At 38.8% G+C, this 11,746-nt stretch overlaps 2 protein-coding genes across 2 annotated transcripts; one reads left to right on the top strand and one right to left on the bottom strand.

Moving 5' to 3' along the window:
- The first annotated feature begins 1,845 nt into the window (after positions 1 to 1,845).
- On the top strand, positions 1,846 to 8,928 carry LOC121370408. Its single transcript, XM_041495615.1, has 3 exons — positions 1,846 to 1,900; positions 7,676 to 7,811; positions 8,346 to 8,928. Exons 1-3 carry the CDS (start codon positions 1,888 to 1,890, stop codon positions 8,557 to 8,559), a joined length of 363 nt encoding a protein of 120 aa, XP_041351549.1. The 5' UTR covers positions 1,846 to 1,887; the 3' UTR covers positions 8,560 to 8,928.
- An 863-nt stretch (positions 8,929 to 9,791) lies between these two features.
- Positions 9,792 to 11,389, bottom strand: LOC121370021 (putative nuclease HARBI1). Its single transcript, XM_041495115.1, has one exon. It carries the CDS (start codon positions 10,928 to 10,930, stop codon positions 10,388 to 10,390), a length of 543 nt encoding a protein of 180 aa, XP_041351049.1. The 5' UTR covers positions 10,931 to 11,389; the 3' UTR covers positions 9,792 to 10,387.
- Positions 11,390 to 11,746: the final 357 nt, after the last annotated feature.

Raw genomic sequence — 11,746 nt, forward strand, 5'->3', positions numbered from 1 at the left:
CATTACCGTAAACCTTAAAATTATTGTTAGGCTTATTTTGTATTGACACTTGAGAGGTTACTAAAATATTTTTGAAAGAAGATTATTGGAATTTTGGAGAGAGGAATTGAGTGAAGGAAATATTATTTCTGTCTCGTAAATTACCAAGTATTCCACGTTTGGGAATCTTGTGGTTTCACGAGTGGAAATGAATGTTTAGGTACGTTTTAGATGTTTTCGATGGATTTTCATTCTCTTAGAATAAACAAATAGTAATCCATATTGGGATTCTTAATGTTTCATTGGCGGGGAATTGAATGGTGGTTGAGTTGTGCGAAATTTGAATAACTATTATGTAACCTGTATCTCTCAATGTCAATCATGAAATCTATTAAAAATCTTAATTATTTTGCTGGTTAACTGTAATTGTTTTTATGATCTATTGAAACCCTTAAATAAACACTGTGAAAAAGGACGACTTATGTGATTATTGTATTAGTTAGTGAGAAAGGTTAATCATGAGTTTACATATTAAAATGTGATTTTTGGAAGTCTACGACCGAAAGGGGTAGCCGAACCCAGCAAGGCATTTTTAGAACTGTATTTAATTCGATTCTAGCACCGGTCTATAAGTGGGCACGTGCTGAGAAAGCGAAATCGTTACACTACCAACTGACATAATGCAACTGAGTGGTCATCGAAATGTACAGTCGATAATTACGTACAGTTCTCTTTCGGAAAGTCAGCAACACAGGTATTCCATCATGTTAAGTTCTTAGACAACGAAGCTCACACAGAAATCGTCAACTATTTCTACATCCTACGAATATACGGAATTAGGTTTACGCGATAATCACAGTGACCCCCCCCCCCCCCCCCCCCCCCAAAAAAAAAAAAACCCAATCCTGATCAGGAGCAGACCACGCTGCCATGATTAAGCCTACAGAACACAAGTACTTCAAACTCGTTATTTGCAGGTTCTGTGTTGCGTATAAACACTTTGAATATATCCCCATGGGATGGAGCACAATCCCAGCCGTAAACTTACTAAACTGACTTTAGGCTACTTTCCAATTTATTTTTACCGCTAAATATTGGATGTATCTTGTTACTTAAACAGACAATAACTTTTTTCAATGTTATAAATTTATTTGTTATTTGTTCAATTATAAAGTTATTTGTTCGATATTACTTAGTGCTACACTAACTCAAAATGATGTTAATAAATATATATTTTTTAAATTACGTACTTATTTTGTCGAGTATGAAACAGGCACTTTCTGTGTAATTCGGTTAATAATAACTTTACGCCTTCGACCATGCAGTGACGTAGTCACACTCAACAGCCTGTGACGTATACATCGTCCTTAAATCAGACCCAGGGGCTGTATTTATAAAGATTTTCAGATTTTTTTCAGAATATTCTCAAAAAATTCTTTAACACCTTAAAAGTACTCTGAGTGGAAAAAATATTCTTAAATTTACTTTTAAAAATTTTCTGAGACAACTTTTAGTTAAGTCTTAAATTTGACTTTGAAAATTCTCAGATGGAATTCCCTTCGTAGTTAGGGGAAAGCCCGTCTATATTTAGCGCCACGTGTCAAAACAAGCAGACGTGCATCTGTCAGTGTCATCGTAATGGAGTCCAGCAAACCCAAACGGAAACCTAAGTGGACCGAAGACGAAACGTTAAGCTTAGTTCGTTTGGTGGACGAAAGGAAAGACATAATAAGAGGTAAATTTGGAGCAGGCGTGACAAGCAAGAAGAAGAAGGAAGCATAGTTGGCAGTCACCGAAGAAATAAACGCCGCATTCCCTTCCGTGCTACGAACATCGGAAGACTGTGAGAAACGGTAGTATAACGTCCAGTGTAGATCACGAAAAGAAATTTCTACGCAAAAGACACACATGCAAGGCACAGGTAAGTTATTTCGGTAGACAGTGGTGTGCCTAATTTCCGTACCCCTAAGCACGATTCCTACTCAAAATAACAAAATAAATAAGAACGATTTAGTAAACTCACAAAGTGCCCATTTCTCTTTGATTTACACACTCCAGAAACAAAACACCAAATTGCATAAAATGTTGAAATAGTTTTTAAAAGTTCGAGAAAAATCCCCGTGACACAACTTAGTGAGTTGTCTTTCCGTGCCCCTTACGAGCCCATTACAAAAACAAGGAAATGACCAATGTAGGCCACACGAAAAAAGTTAAGGATTGTTCAGTAATTTTTAAAATTGGATTGCTTAGCAAAACGCCATTTCCATTTGGGGCACGAAAAGACAACAGGCACGAATAATGAACCTCCGGTACTTTTATAACATTTATTCATTGCCCAAATAAAATGTTTCTTTTTAAATGTAATATATAAATGTTTACTAATACTGACATTTGAGTGTACAAAATACACATTTTGTGTTATACTTTTTATATTAATTTAATGTAAATTGTAATCGATTCGGTTCTGTAGGCAGTAGGCGGAGCTTAAATGTATGACATCTTAAATCATAGACTATGTCATAATGGCAGATGGAGTTAAAAATAGCTAAGGCCGGTTCTGTCATTTCGGGGGAATGGATGACTGTAAATCAACCCAGCACAAGAATAAACATTGGCTACTGTGTGTCATTATAATTATTTAAAAAATATTTTAAATATTGTTGTCACGGGGATTCTATAATACCCGTAACTGAATCCCACGATTATCAAAATATCTCTCCTATCTGTATATCTATTAGATCTCTCTGTAACGAGCAGTATATACCCGCGTTGGCTCGTATCTAGGTATGATCAGAGATACGATCTTATATAAAGTATATGTAATATAGCACGTTTAGTTCACTAGAAAACACAACAAAACACACAATACACTTTGGAATCTGTATTAACCTACGCTGACAAATGTACTGCCGCAGTAGTTAATTAATAACAACAATAATAACAACCCAGAACTGATCACTTAATTAGTTAATCTCTGGGTGTCTAGTTTACACAATATGCTAAACACTTCACCGTGACACAACACCCACACGTGTGATAATTGAGAAACGCTTCTAGGAGAAGTTAATTAATAAAGGAATTACCACTCTATTCCTAACTGGTTAATTTTTAATTAACCCTTAACTACTCATTCAGTAACCTTGTAACACAAAATTAATACTGGTACCTATCACAATAAAGAAAATAACCTACAGTTTACCTAGGTCTTCTAGGATGACTGGCTAAGCTTTATATTACCAAATACTCATATAATGTTAGAACAAAAAGTCTACGATTTACTTCGTCAGATGACCGAAGACACTGTCTAAAGAATATTGGTATAATACAGTATTAAAATATTAAAAGTCACATCAATCACATCAAGGTTATACAACAGAGCAGACATGATATTTACCAAGTCCTAACGGACTACGTTCCCCCTGGACGCCTTCCAAATGTTTCTCTCATAACTCTAAAACACTAGCTATTTATTATAAATCGAAATATCGCCTAGGGGTACATCGCGGCACCGAATCTTATCATCTGATATTTCCACCGCGACCAAGCGGTATTATTTCTCTCCGATTGTCAGACTTACTGACGCCATCGTCGCCAAATCACGGTTGTAAAAACCGCACTCGCAGAGGTATTACGTAACTACTCGCCACATGGCCTCCGCACCTGGCTAAGGGTGTGTACGGTCGCGCGGAGGTATTACGTAACCAAGTGCACACGACCCTCTAAAACAATTAATATCGCCACAGGCGAAAAGAAATTAAGAGCATGTACCGTCACACCCCCCCCCCCCCCCCCCCCCCCCCCCCCCACACCTCAAAAAGGATATTTCCTCTACTCTAGGAATAGGGAAATATACTACATTAAAACAAAGGTGCGTTAACCGACGCATACGGGCATTTATAACACACGTAATAATAAGGTGACTACCAGTAATCACACTGAGTCTCTGAGTCCCTGGTATACAAAATAAAATATATATAAACAAAACAGAAATCAAGAATGTCAACACATTATCATAACGTTCAACTTCGGGACAGGGCATCAGCGATTACATTGGATGTGCCCTTGATATGTCCAATGGTAATTGGGTATTCTTGCAGAAGAAGACTCCATCTCAACTCTCTCTGGTTGGAGGCTTTCATTAGGATGGTCCAGTCCGTCTTCGTCTTCTTGGAACAGCACAGCTCCGGCTCCCACGTCACTGGCATCCACAGCTAGCTTGAACGGCATTCGGTAGTCCGGTGCTGCCATCACGGGAGACGAGTAGCGCCTCTGCTTGAGACGGTTGAATGACTTCTCGCATTCATCTGACCACTGGGACTTCGTTTCCTTCTTTTTCAGTGGCGCACGTTTTCCAGGTTTTCTCCGATAGGCATGCTGTCGAATCGGTGTAGCGTTGGGTTCCAAGCGCACATCTTGTCTTACGGTATTGGTAACCGTTGGAAGGTTCTGACAAATGGAAACATTGTCTTGTTTCAACGTAGTCAACCTTGCTCGCTGGGGGTTCAAGTCTGCTAGAATCTGGCCGTTGGCCAACTTGATCTCCGCAGTCTTGACGTCATCACAGGAAATTGAGTGTCTCTCAATTTGGACCGGTCTCTCTGGAACTATCGGCAGTCTGTCAAAATAACCTTTTAGCAAATTGATGTGACAATACCTACTTTTTTTAACCCTATCAGGAGTGTTTATCACATACCCTGTCTCATTAACCCGTTTGTGCACAACATAGGGACCGAAATACCTGTTCTGTAATGAACCCCGTTTAATGGGAAGGTACAGCAGCACTTTATCCCCTGGTTTAAATTCCCGACTCTTAGCCTTCCTATCAACCACTGATTTTATTTTGCTCTGAGCTTGGCTCAGTTGCTTCCTATCCTTTCTATATCTAATTCTCTTATTCATTAATACTCCCTTGTCCACAGTTAACAAGGTAGTGCGAGCTGCCAACAAATTTGGATCAGCCCCCTGCTCTAGTACTAACTCTTGTCTATTACAAGGTAAATCCCCTCTATCAAACACAACTGGTTCAATTCCCCTCTGCGGGAGATCAACAGGTTCCACCACATTTAATTCCTCAGTTGACTTATCTACCATTTTACTGATAACCTCATCCACACCAATTTCATGGCTCACACACGTATCAGACAAATCACAATTATCCTCTGCGTCTTGTGCTAACCTACTGGCCATAGCCCTAGTCTTTACACACGCAGGATATCTAATCTCATCAACCTCACTCTCTTCTACTGGTAAAGGGCTGTCTTTAATTAACAATTGGTCACATGTCGGCTGACAACACTGACTAGTCAAATCATTACCCAACAAAACTCCTATGTTTTCAACAGGCAAGTCCTTCACAACACCCATAACGACTGGTCCCGTCACAAACTTCGAACACAAGAAAACCTTATGTAACCGGACAACCATTTTTTCTCCAGTAACCGAGCTTAAAGCCAAACTATGTCCTGTATCTGAATTTTCAATACCAGCTAAACACTTTTGCGTTATCAGACTCTGACTACACCCGGTATCTCTATAGATTGATATTGCCTTAGGACACAACTCTTGTTTCATATCACAAACTATACCAGTGGACACATACGGGTTTACTTTCTTTTCCTTTTAAAACAGTCCCCGATAAGATGGTTATCCTTTTTACAGTAACTGCAATGTGGACGAAAAGTTCGTGCATTGGCTGATAATGCAGGCCTATCCTTACTTTGCCCACCAGGTGCATTCCTTGCCTGACTAGCTGACCAACTAGATGACTCTCCCCGATAGTTACTTTCCCTGGAAAAACCTGGCTGAAATTTCTTCTTATCACCCTGTTGTAAAGAGCTACCCTGTACTGCCTGAGCTTTGTGTATTAACACGTAATCATCTGCCACTATGCCTGCCTCCTCTATCTTTTTGACATCACGATCCTCTAAATGAATACGTAAGCTAACTGGTAATCCATTTTTAATGTCCTGTAAGATCAACAACTCCCGTAACTCGGTATATGACTCTACCTGATGAGACACCACCCATTTATCAAACATCCCTGCCTTCTTAGCCACAAACTCACTATAAGACTGACCCTGCGTTTTTCTCAACTCGCTATACCGTAAACGATAATCCTCAGGCCGTAATTCATAAGCCCTCAACACTGCAGCCTTAACTAGGTCGTACTGACTTGCTCGCTCATCACTCATTGAATTATAAGCTACACTAGCCTTCCCCTTAAACTTAGACACGGCTAACAATGTCCACTTAGACTGCGGCCAATTTAACTGCTTAGCGGCCCGTTCAAACAGTTGAAAGAACATATCTACCTCCTGGTCATCAAATACAGGCACTGATCTATAAGCCTCCGACATGTTAAAACCATTTCCTGCCTCACGTCTAACTTCTTCAGTATTCAACTTTAACTCATGTTCCACTTTTAATTTTGCTAACTGGAATTCTCTATCCCTATCTCTCTCTCTCTCTCTCTCTCTCTCTCTCTCTCTCTCTTCTCTATCCTTCTCTCTATCTTCCCTATCTCTATCTCTATTTTCTTTTTCTCTATTCCTCTCTTCTCTTTCTCTCTCTCTCTATCCCTCTCTTCTCTTTCTCTATCTCTCTGCATGAAGCTAATTTGTAAATATATATGTATATTCAAATTTTAAGACAATTATATTTATTTACAGTAGGATACTTACAATAATTAGGAAACATCCAGAGGCAGTAGCAACACGTACATTCCTTGAATATGGTTAAAATTTCCACTCCCCCCCCCCACCCCCCTCCACATTTCAACAACTACAAAAACAGCGAAAGCATGCCGTGAACTGACATAACGTATTCCAATAAATGGGCACATGGTGACAAGTCGATTCCGTATGAAAAGTGAAAGATGGCGGGAAAAAGAACAACGTTCTTGTTTAAGACTTTCAGGGTACATGGTCCGACAATCCGGTCATCACTTGAAGTGTCAAATCACCCCTGTGGTGGTCACAATAATGAACTCACAGGATCGTCTCATTTTGTAAAACAAATATTGGTGATTTACTGACAATCAAATGTAACAACACCACGTGGAAGCCACATGTATACGTGGGTGAACATTTCGTACCAGGTTCATTTTGTACCTGATATGAATTCGTACCCTACTTATTTCGTGCCCTAGTAATTTCGTACCATAATCAGATTTTTTTTAAAATGCGGCAGTAGAAGACATCAATGGCGGATCCAGGGGGGGGGGGCGCACGGTCCGCACGCCCCCCTCCCCTATTCGCTACAGACGTTTTATTTTTTACGTTATATTTTACTGTCAAGATTGCAGGAAATCGCATCTACGCCACATCTGCGCCCCCCCCCCCCCCCCCCCTTATAGAAAATCCTGGATCCGCCACTGGACATTGATGACCCAAAGACATGCATGGATGTAGTGGTGGGGTGGGGGGGGGGGGGCCTCTAAAAATGAAAGGGTATTTGTAAAATATTAGATATATCTGTTCATTAAAATAGGTTCGTTCAAAGCTGCTGTCCCTAAGGGGGGATTCCTTTTTTTTCTTCATATTTTCTTATACATAGACTAATTTTTATGTACAAAAGCAAATCTTGTAAAAATGGTCAACTGTATAGTCAAATACATTTGTACTATACGTGGAATTATTGTATTTTAAAAATTCATTTCTATAGTAATATTTGTTCTGCTTTTTTATTATTGTTGCAGGAGGCGGTCCCGTGATGAACCTGAGTGGTATTGCTGAAGCGGTTTACGATGTTTTGGGGCATTCCAATGTTTCCATAAGTGGGGTTGACGGTGGCCTTGATTCGTCATTGATTCAGGTCATTGATTTAGGCACAAGGTTCAATAGCAATAACAATAATAATGAACTTGTTTATTTCTTTATTTCACTAAATACATTATTTTCAGAGAATAGCACTACACTAACCACATCATCCCAAATCAATACAGCGGTCTCAGAGTCTAACCATACCCCCGCCCCCACCCCCTTCCAATATAATAAAACCTTTGAACCAAAATTAAACAAATTTTTAAATTGCAAAAGAAGTAATGAAAACAAATAAGATGATAACTATAATCACATGAAATTGATACAAGCCTATGGAAACGCCTACCCAGCATATGTATTTAAAATAAATTACTAGTAACACGCTTTGATAACATTAAAAGTAAGTAACAAACATGCATGTACATCTTCGTTCCTATAATACAAAAAAAAAGAAAGAAAGTAAACAAATGTTAACTTGCCCTGCAGAGCAGATATGTTATGGTTTAACCCTCTGGGACTATCAAATGAACAATACCGTACATTGCCAGGGGTAACCTCTCTCCTTGTAAACGAACTTTGTCAAACATATGTATGCATTTGTTTCAGTGTGGTGCCTCAGAGTTCAACCGTCACACCCTCCACCTCTTCCACCATGAACCACCCACCAGCAACCGTCATCTTGGAATCAGTTCCCTGTGGGATAGACGATGATGCAGACGATAGGATAACGAAAAGAAGATATAGACAATTGAAAATAGATGTTCTAGAGTTGCAGAAACAATATTTAATGTTGAAAATTAAAACAATTAAAAAAAAGTGAAGAATAGAAACATATTATAAATTATCACGAAAACAATGATTCTCTTTAAATGTATGGACGGGTACAGTTTTGCCAGGCGTTAGAAAAATCTGCATATAAGCTAAACAATTCAATGTTTCATTTTACTGTATGGCGGCCACCTGTCTATGACAGCCATGTTGAGGTTCCCCAACGTATTTTACTATGTGTTTTAACTTTGTATGTCAACCACCTGCTCCACGCGGCTACCGGTCACAATTTTCGAACTAAAAGGCGAAAATGAACCTGTTGTCGCGGCCATAAAAATGCATTGTAAAGAAATGGATGCAGCAGTTACCGTAATAAATGTTGAACTGAAAGCCGGTTCTCAACCGGAATATCAGCGATTATGTTCACTTTAAAAAAAAAAAACACAAAAAAAAACATAACAACATGAGCGGTGCTATAGGATTGCAATATGTAGCAACCGTTATGTATTTATTTGATTGGCTGTTTATTAAGCAGTAGTGATCTGTTGTGTCAGGTCACGTCATGTCAAAGGTCATAACTGTAAACACAATAGGATGAATACATTGCAGTATCATTTAGTCTCATGTCGGCCACTTTTGTGGTTGCTTCTTTGATATAGAAATTAACATGTTAGATGTTGTTTGGTGTTGTTCGGTGTTCAATGAATTGTTCCAGGTTAGCTTTGATAAGAAACAAAATCCTTTAATCTTGTGACAAGTGCTGAAGACGGGTAACTGGCGGCAATTAGTAGACCAGTGTAGTTAGTGGCGCATGCTCGTATTCGACAATTAACAGGTGTTTTTACCTTGAGAGGTAATCGGAGGTAATCATTAAAAGCAGTTGTTGAGAGTCTTGTTACCGAAAACAACGTGTCAGCTCTTGAGGTTATTATACTGTTGCTGTTTATTTCTGACATTTGTTTCTAAAAATGGCACCTAAAATTCGTAAGCCGATCGCGTTAACGCTAGTACAGAGGGTAAGCATATATTTGAATGTACACTGTATTTGTTTAGTTTTTATTAAAGAGTTCTAGCATAACAATAAAATTGTAAATTTTTGTTGACATTTATTCGGACCTGGATATGACGTCCAGTTTTGGCCGGCCCGACAAGTGGCCGTCATATTAAAAAACATATATATATATATATATATATATATATATATATATATATATATATATATATATATATCATATTATTTTACTCTGATTAAGTACCCTGGAAGTGAATGTTGGTGAACTGAAGACGATGTCGCAGGCCATGTCCTTGTGGATTGGGTGCTCCTGCGGCTTCCGTTTCTTCGTCTCCCTCCTCTTCATCACCGTCAGGGTAATCACCAGCTTCATCTGGTGGCATCTGGATGTTACGGGTTTTACAAATGTTATGTAGAACCGAGCATGCGAGAATTACTTTGCAAGTCTTGGCAGGTGTTAAGCGGATTTCTCCATGGAGAACATGGAATCGCCTCTTCATCTGGCCAATTCCTCGTTCCACCACACTTCTGGTTCTTTTGTGTGCCCTACAAATGCATGACATTGATACATTTAATTACTCGTTCAGTATAATTTATTGAGCATTTTTTTTAAAGTAAAATATATAAGCAAAGGTTGATTTTGTATGCAATGATTTCTGCCAAGTGAATAAAATGGGGGTGTCAGATGCATTTTGTGGACCACCTGTCTATGATTTTTCTTTGTACTGTAATTTAATTCCTCGTATAGCAAATACATTTACTAACAATCTTGTGATGTTTGTAAACTGTAGTTTCCATGTAGTTATATTTAAATTCACTTAATAAGAACGAAATGGAAATGAATAGTAGTGTGAAACATTCAACAATCCTACATAGTTGTAAAGGGGATGTAATAGTGATACCTGTTATAGCGTGACTGGGCGCCAGGTTGAGGTCTCAGGAAGGGTGTCAGGAGCCATGTTTTACATGGGTACCCGCCGTCGCCTAGCAGATGACATCCTCCGGGAACGAGACGCCGGTCAAACATTTGCTTTATGCCACTCTCATGCAGAATCCGTGCGTCGTGAGTTGACCCGGGCCACTTGGCTACCACGTCCATCAGCTTGTACTCGGCATCAACAATTACCTGTACATTCAGACTGTGGAAGTGCTTCCTATTGACAAACTCAGGCTCGTCTTTGTGTGGAGCCTGTATACGGACGTGAGTACCGTCGATAACCCCGACAACGCCAGGAAATCCAGCAATTTGCAAAAATGCGGCTTCATTCATTCGCACCTCATGATGGTTGAGAGGAAAGGTTATAAAACGTCGAATTATAACTGGCGTCGTTAAGGCGTTTAACGTTTCCGTAATAACCTTACTGATGCTTGGTTGGGAAAGTCCAAAGTCATCGCCATTACATAATTGCATTTTACCTGTTGCCAGATACCGTAACGTACAGACGATTTTTAATTCTGCCGGGATGGCCTTGTTTCGGCAGGTAGATGGTGATACGGCGTCCCTGACCAAGTCCGTAACAAACAAAATACCACCTCGATCTAAACGAAAACGTTTTAGAAGTTCTTCGTCGGTATAAATTGCAAAAAAGTCCTTTCTGTCCCTAAATATTCGCTGGCGGTGTCCCCCCAAATGCAGCAGCGGCAGCCATTTTGTTTGAGATAATAATTCTTAACAAATGTTAGAAGTCCTCTATATTATGTCTCCTAAGTTTTTTTTAACTTTGAGAATAATCTGAAAGCAATTCTGACATTTAAGAGAAATTCTTAGGCATTCTGAGAATTATTTAAAGACTCTTAAACTTAAGAGTATTTCTCAGACATTCTAACAATTTTCTTATATTTAAGAATTCTTAAGCACTTGAGAATCTTTATAAATATCGGCCCAGGGATCTTGAGTTAATTCTTACCAAAATCACACTAAAAATATATATAAATTATATTTTGAAATGGGTTGGATGATAAAAAAATATCAGATTACTACGTTTTGATTTCGTGGTTATTTGGCTCGGTTCAATAACGGTGCAAAAGGATGGCTGAAGGTCGCCTCTAAACCTCGCCAAATAACCACGGTATCAAAACGTAGTAACCTGATATTATATATTTATCATATTTATCCTGTTTATACCGACAACATTAAAGAACTCAATAACCTTGGGAAATATTTAATTTGGTCAAATAATTTAAGAAATAATTTGATTTAATCTAGTTTTATATTGTACAGTTGTAT

Source organism: Gigantopelta aegis, chromosome 4 (assembly GCF_016097555.1).
Source record: "Gigantopelta aegis isolate Gae_Host chromosome 4, Gae_host_genome, whole genome shotgun sequence".
Lineage (NCBI taxonomy): Eukaryota > Metazoa > Mollusca > Gastropoda > Neomphalida > Peltospiridae > Gigantopelta > Gigantopelta aegis.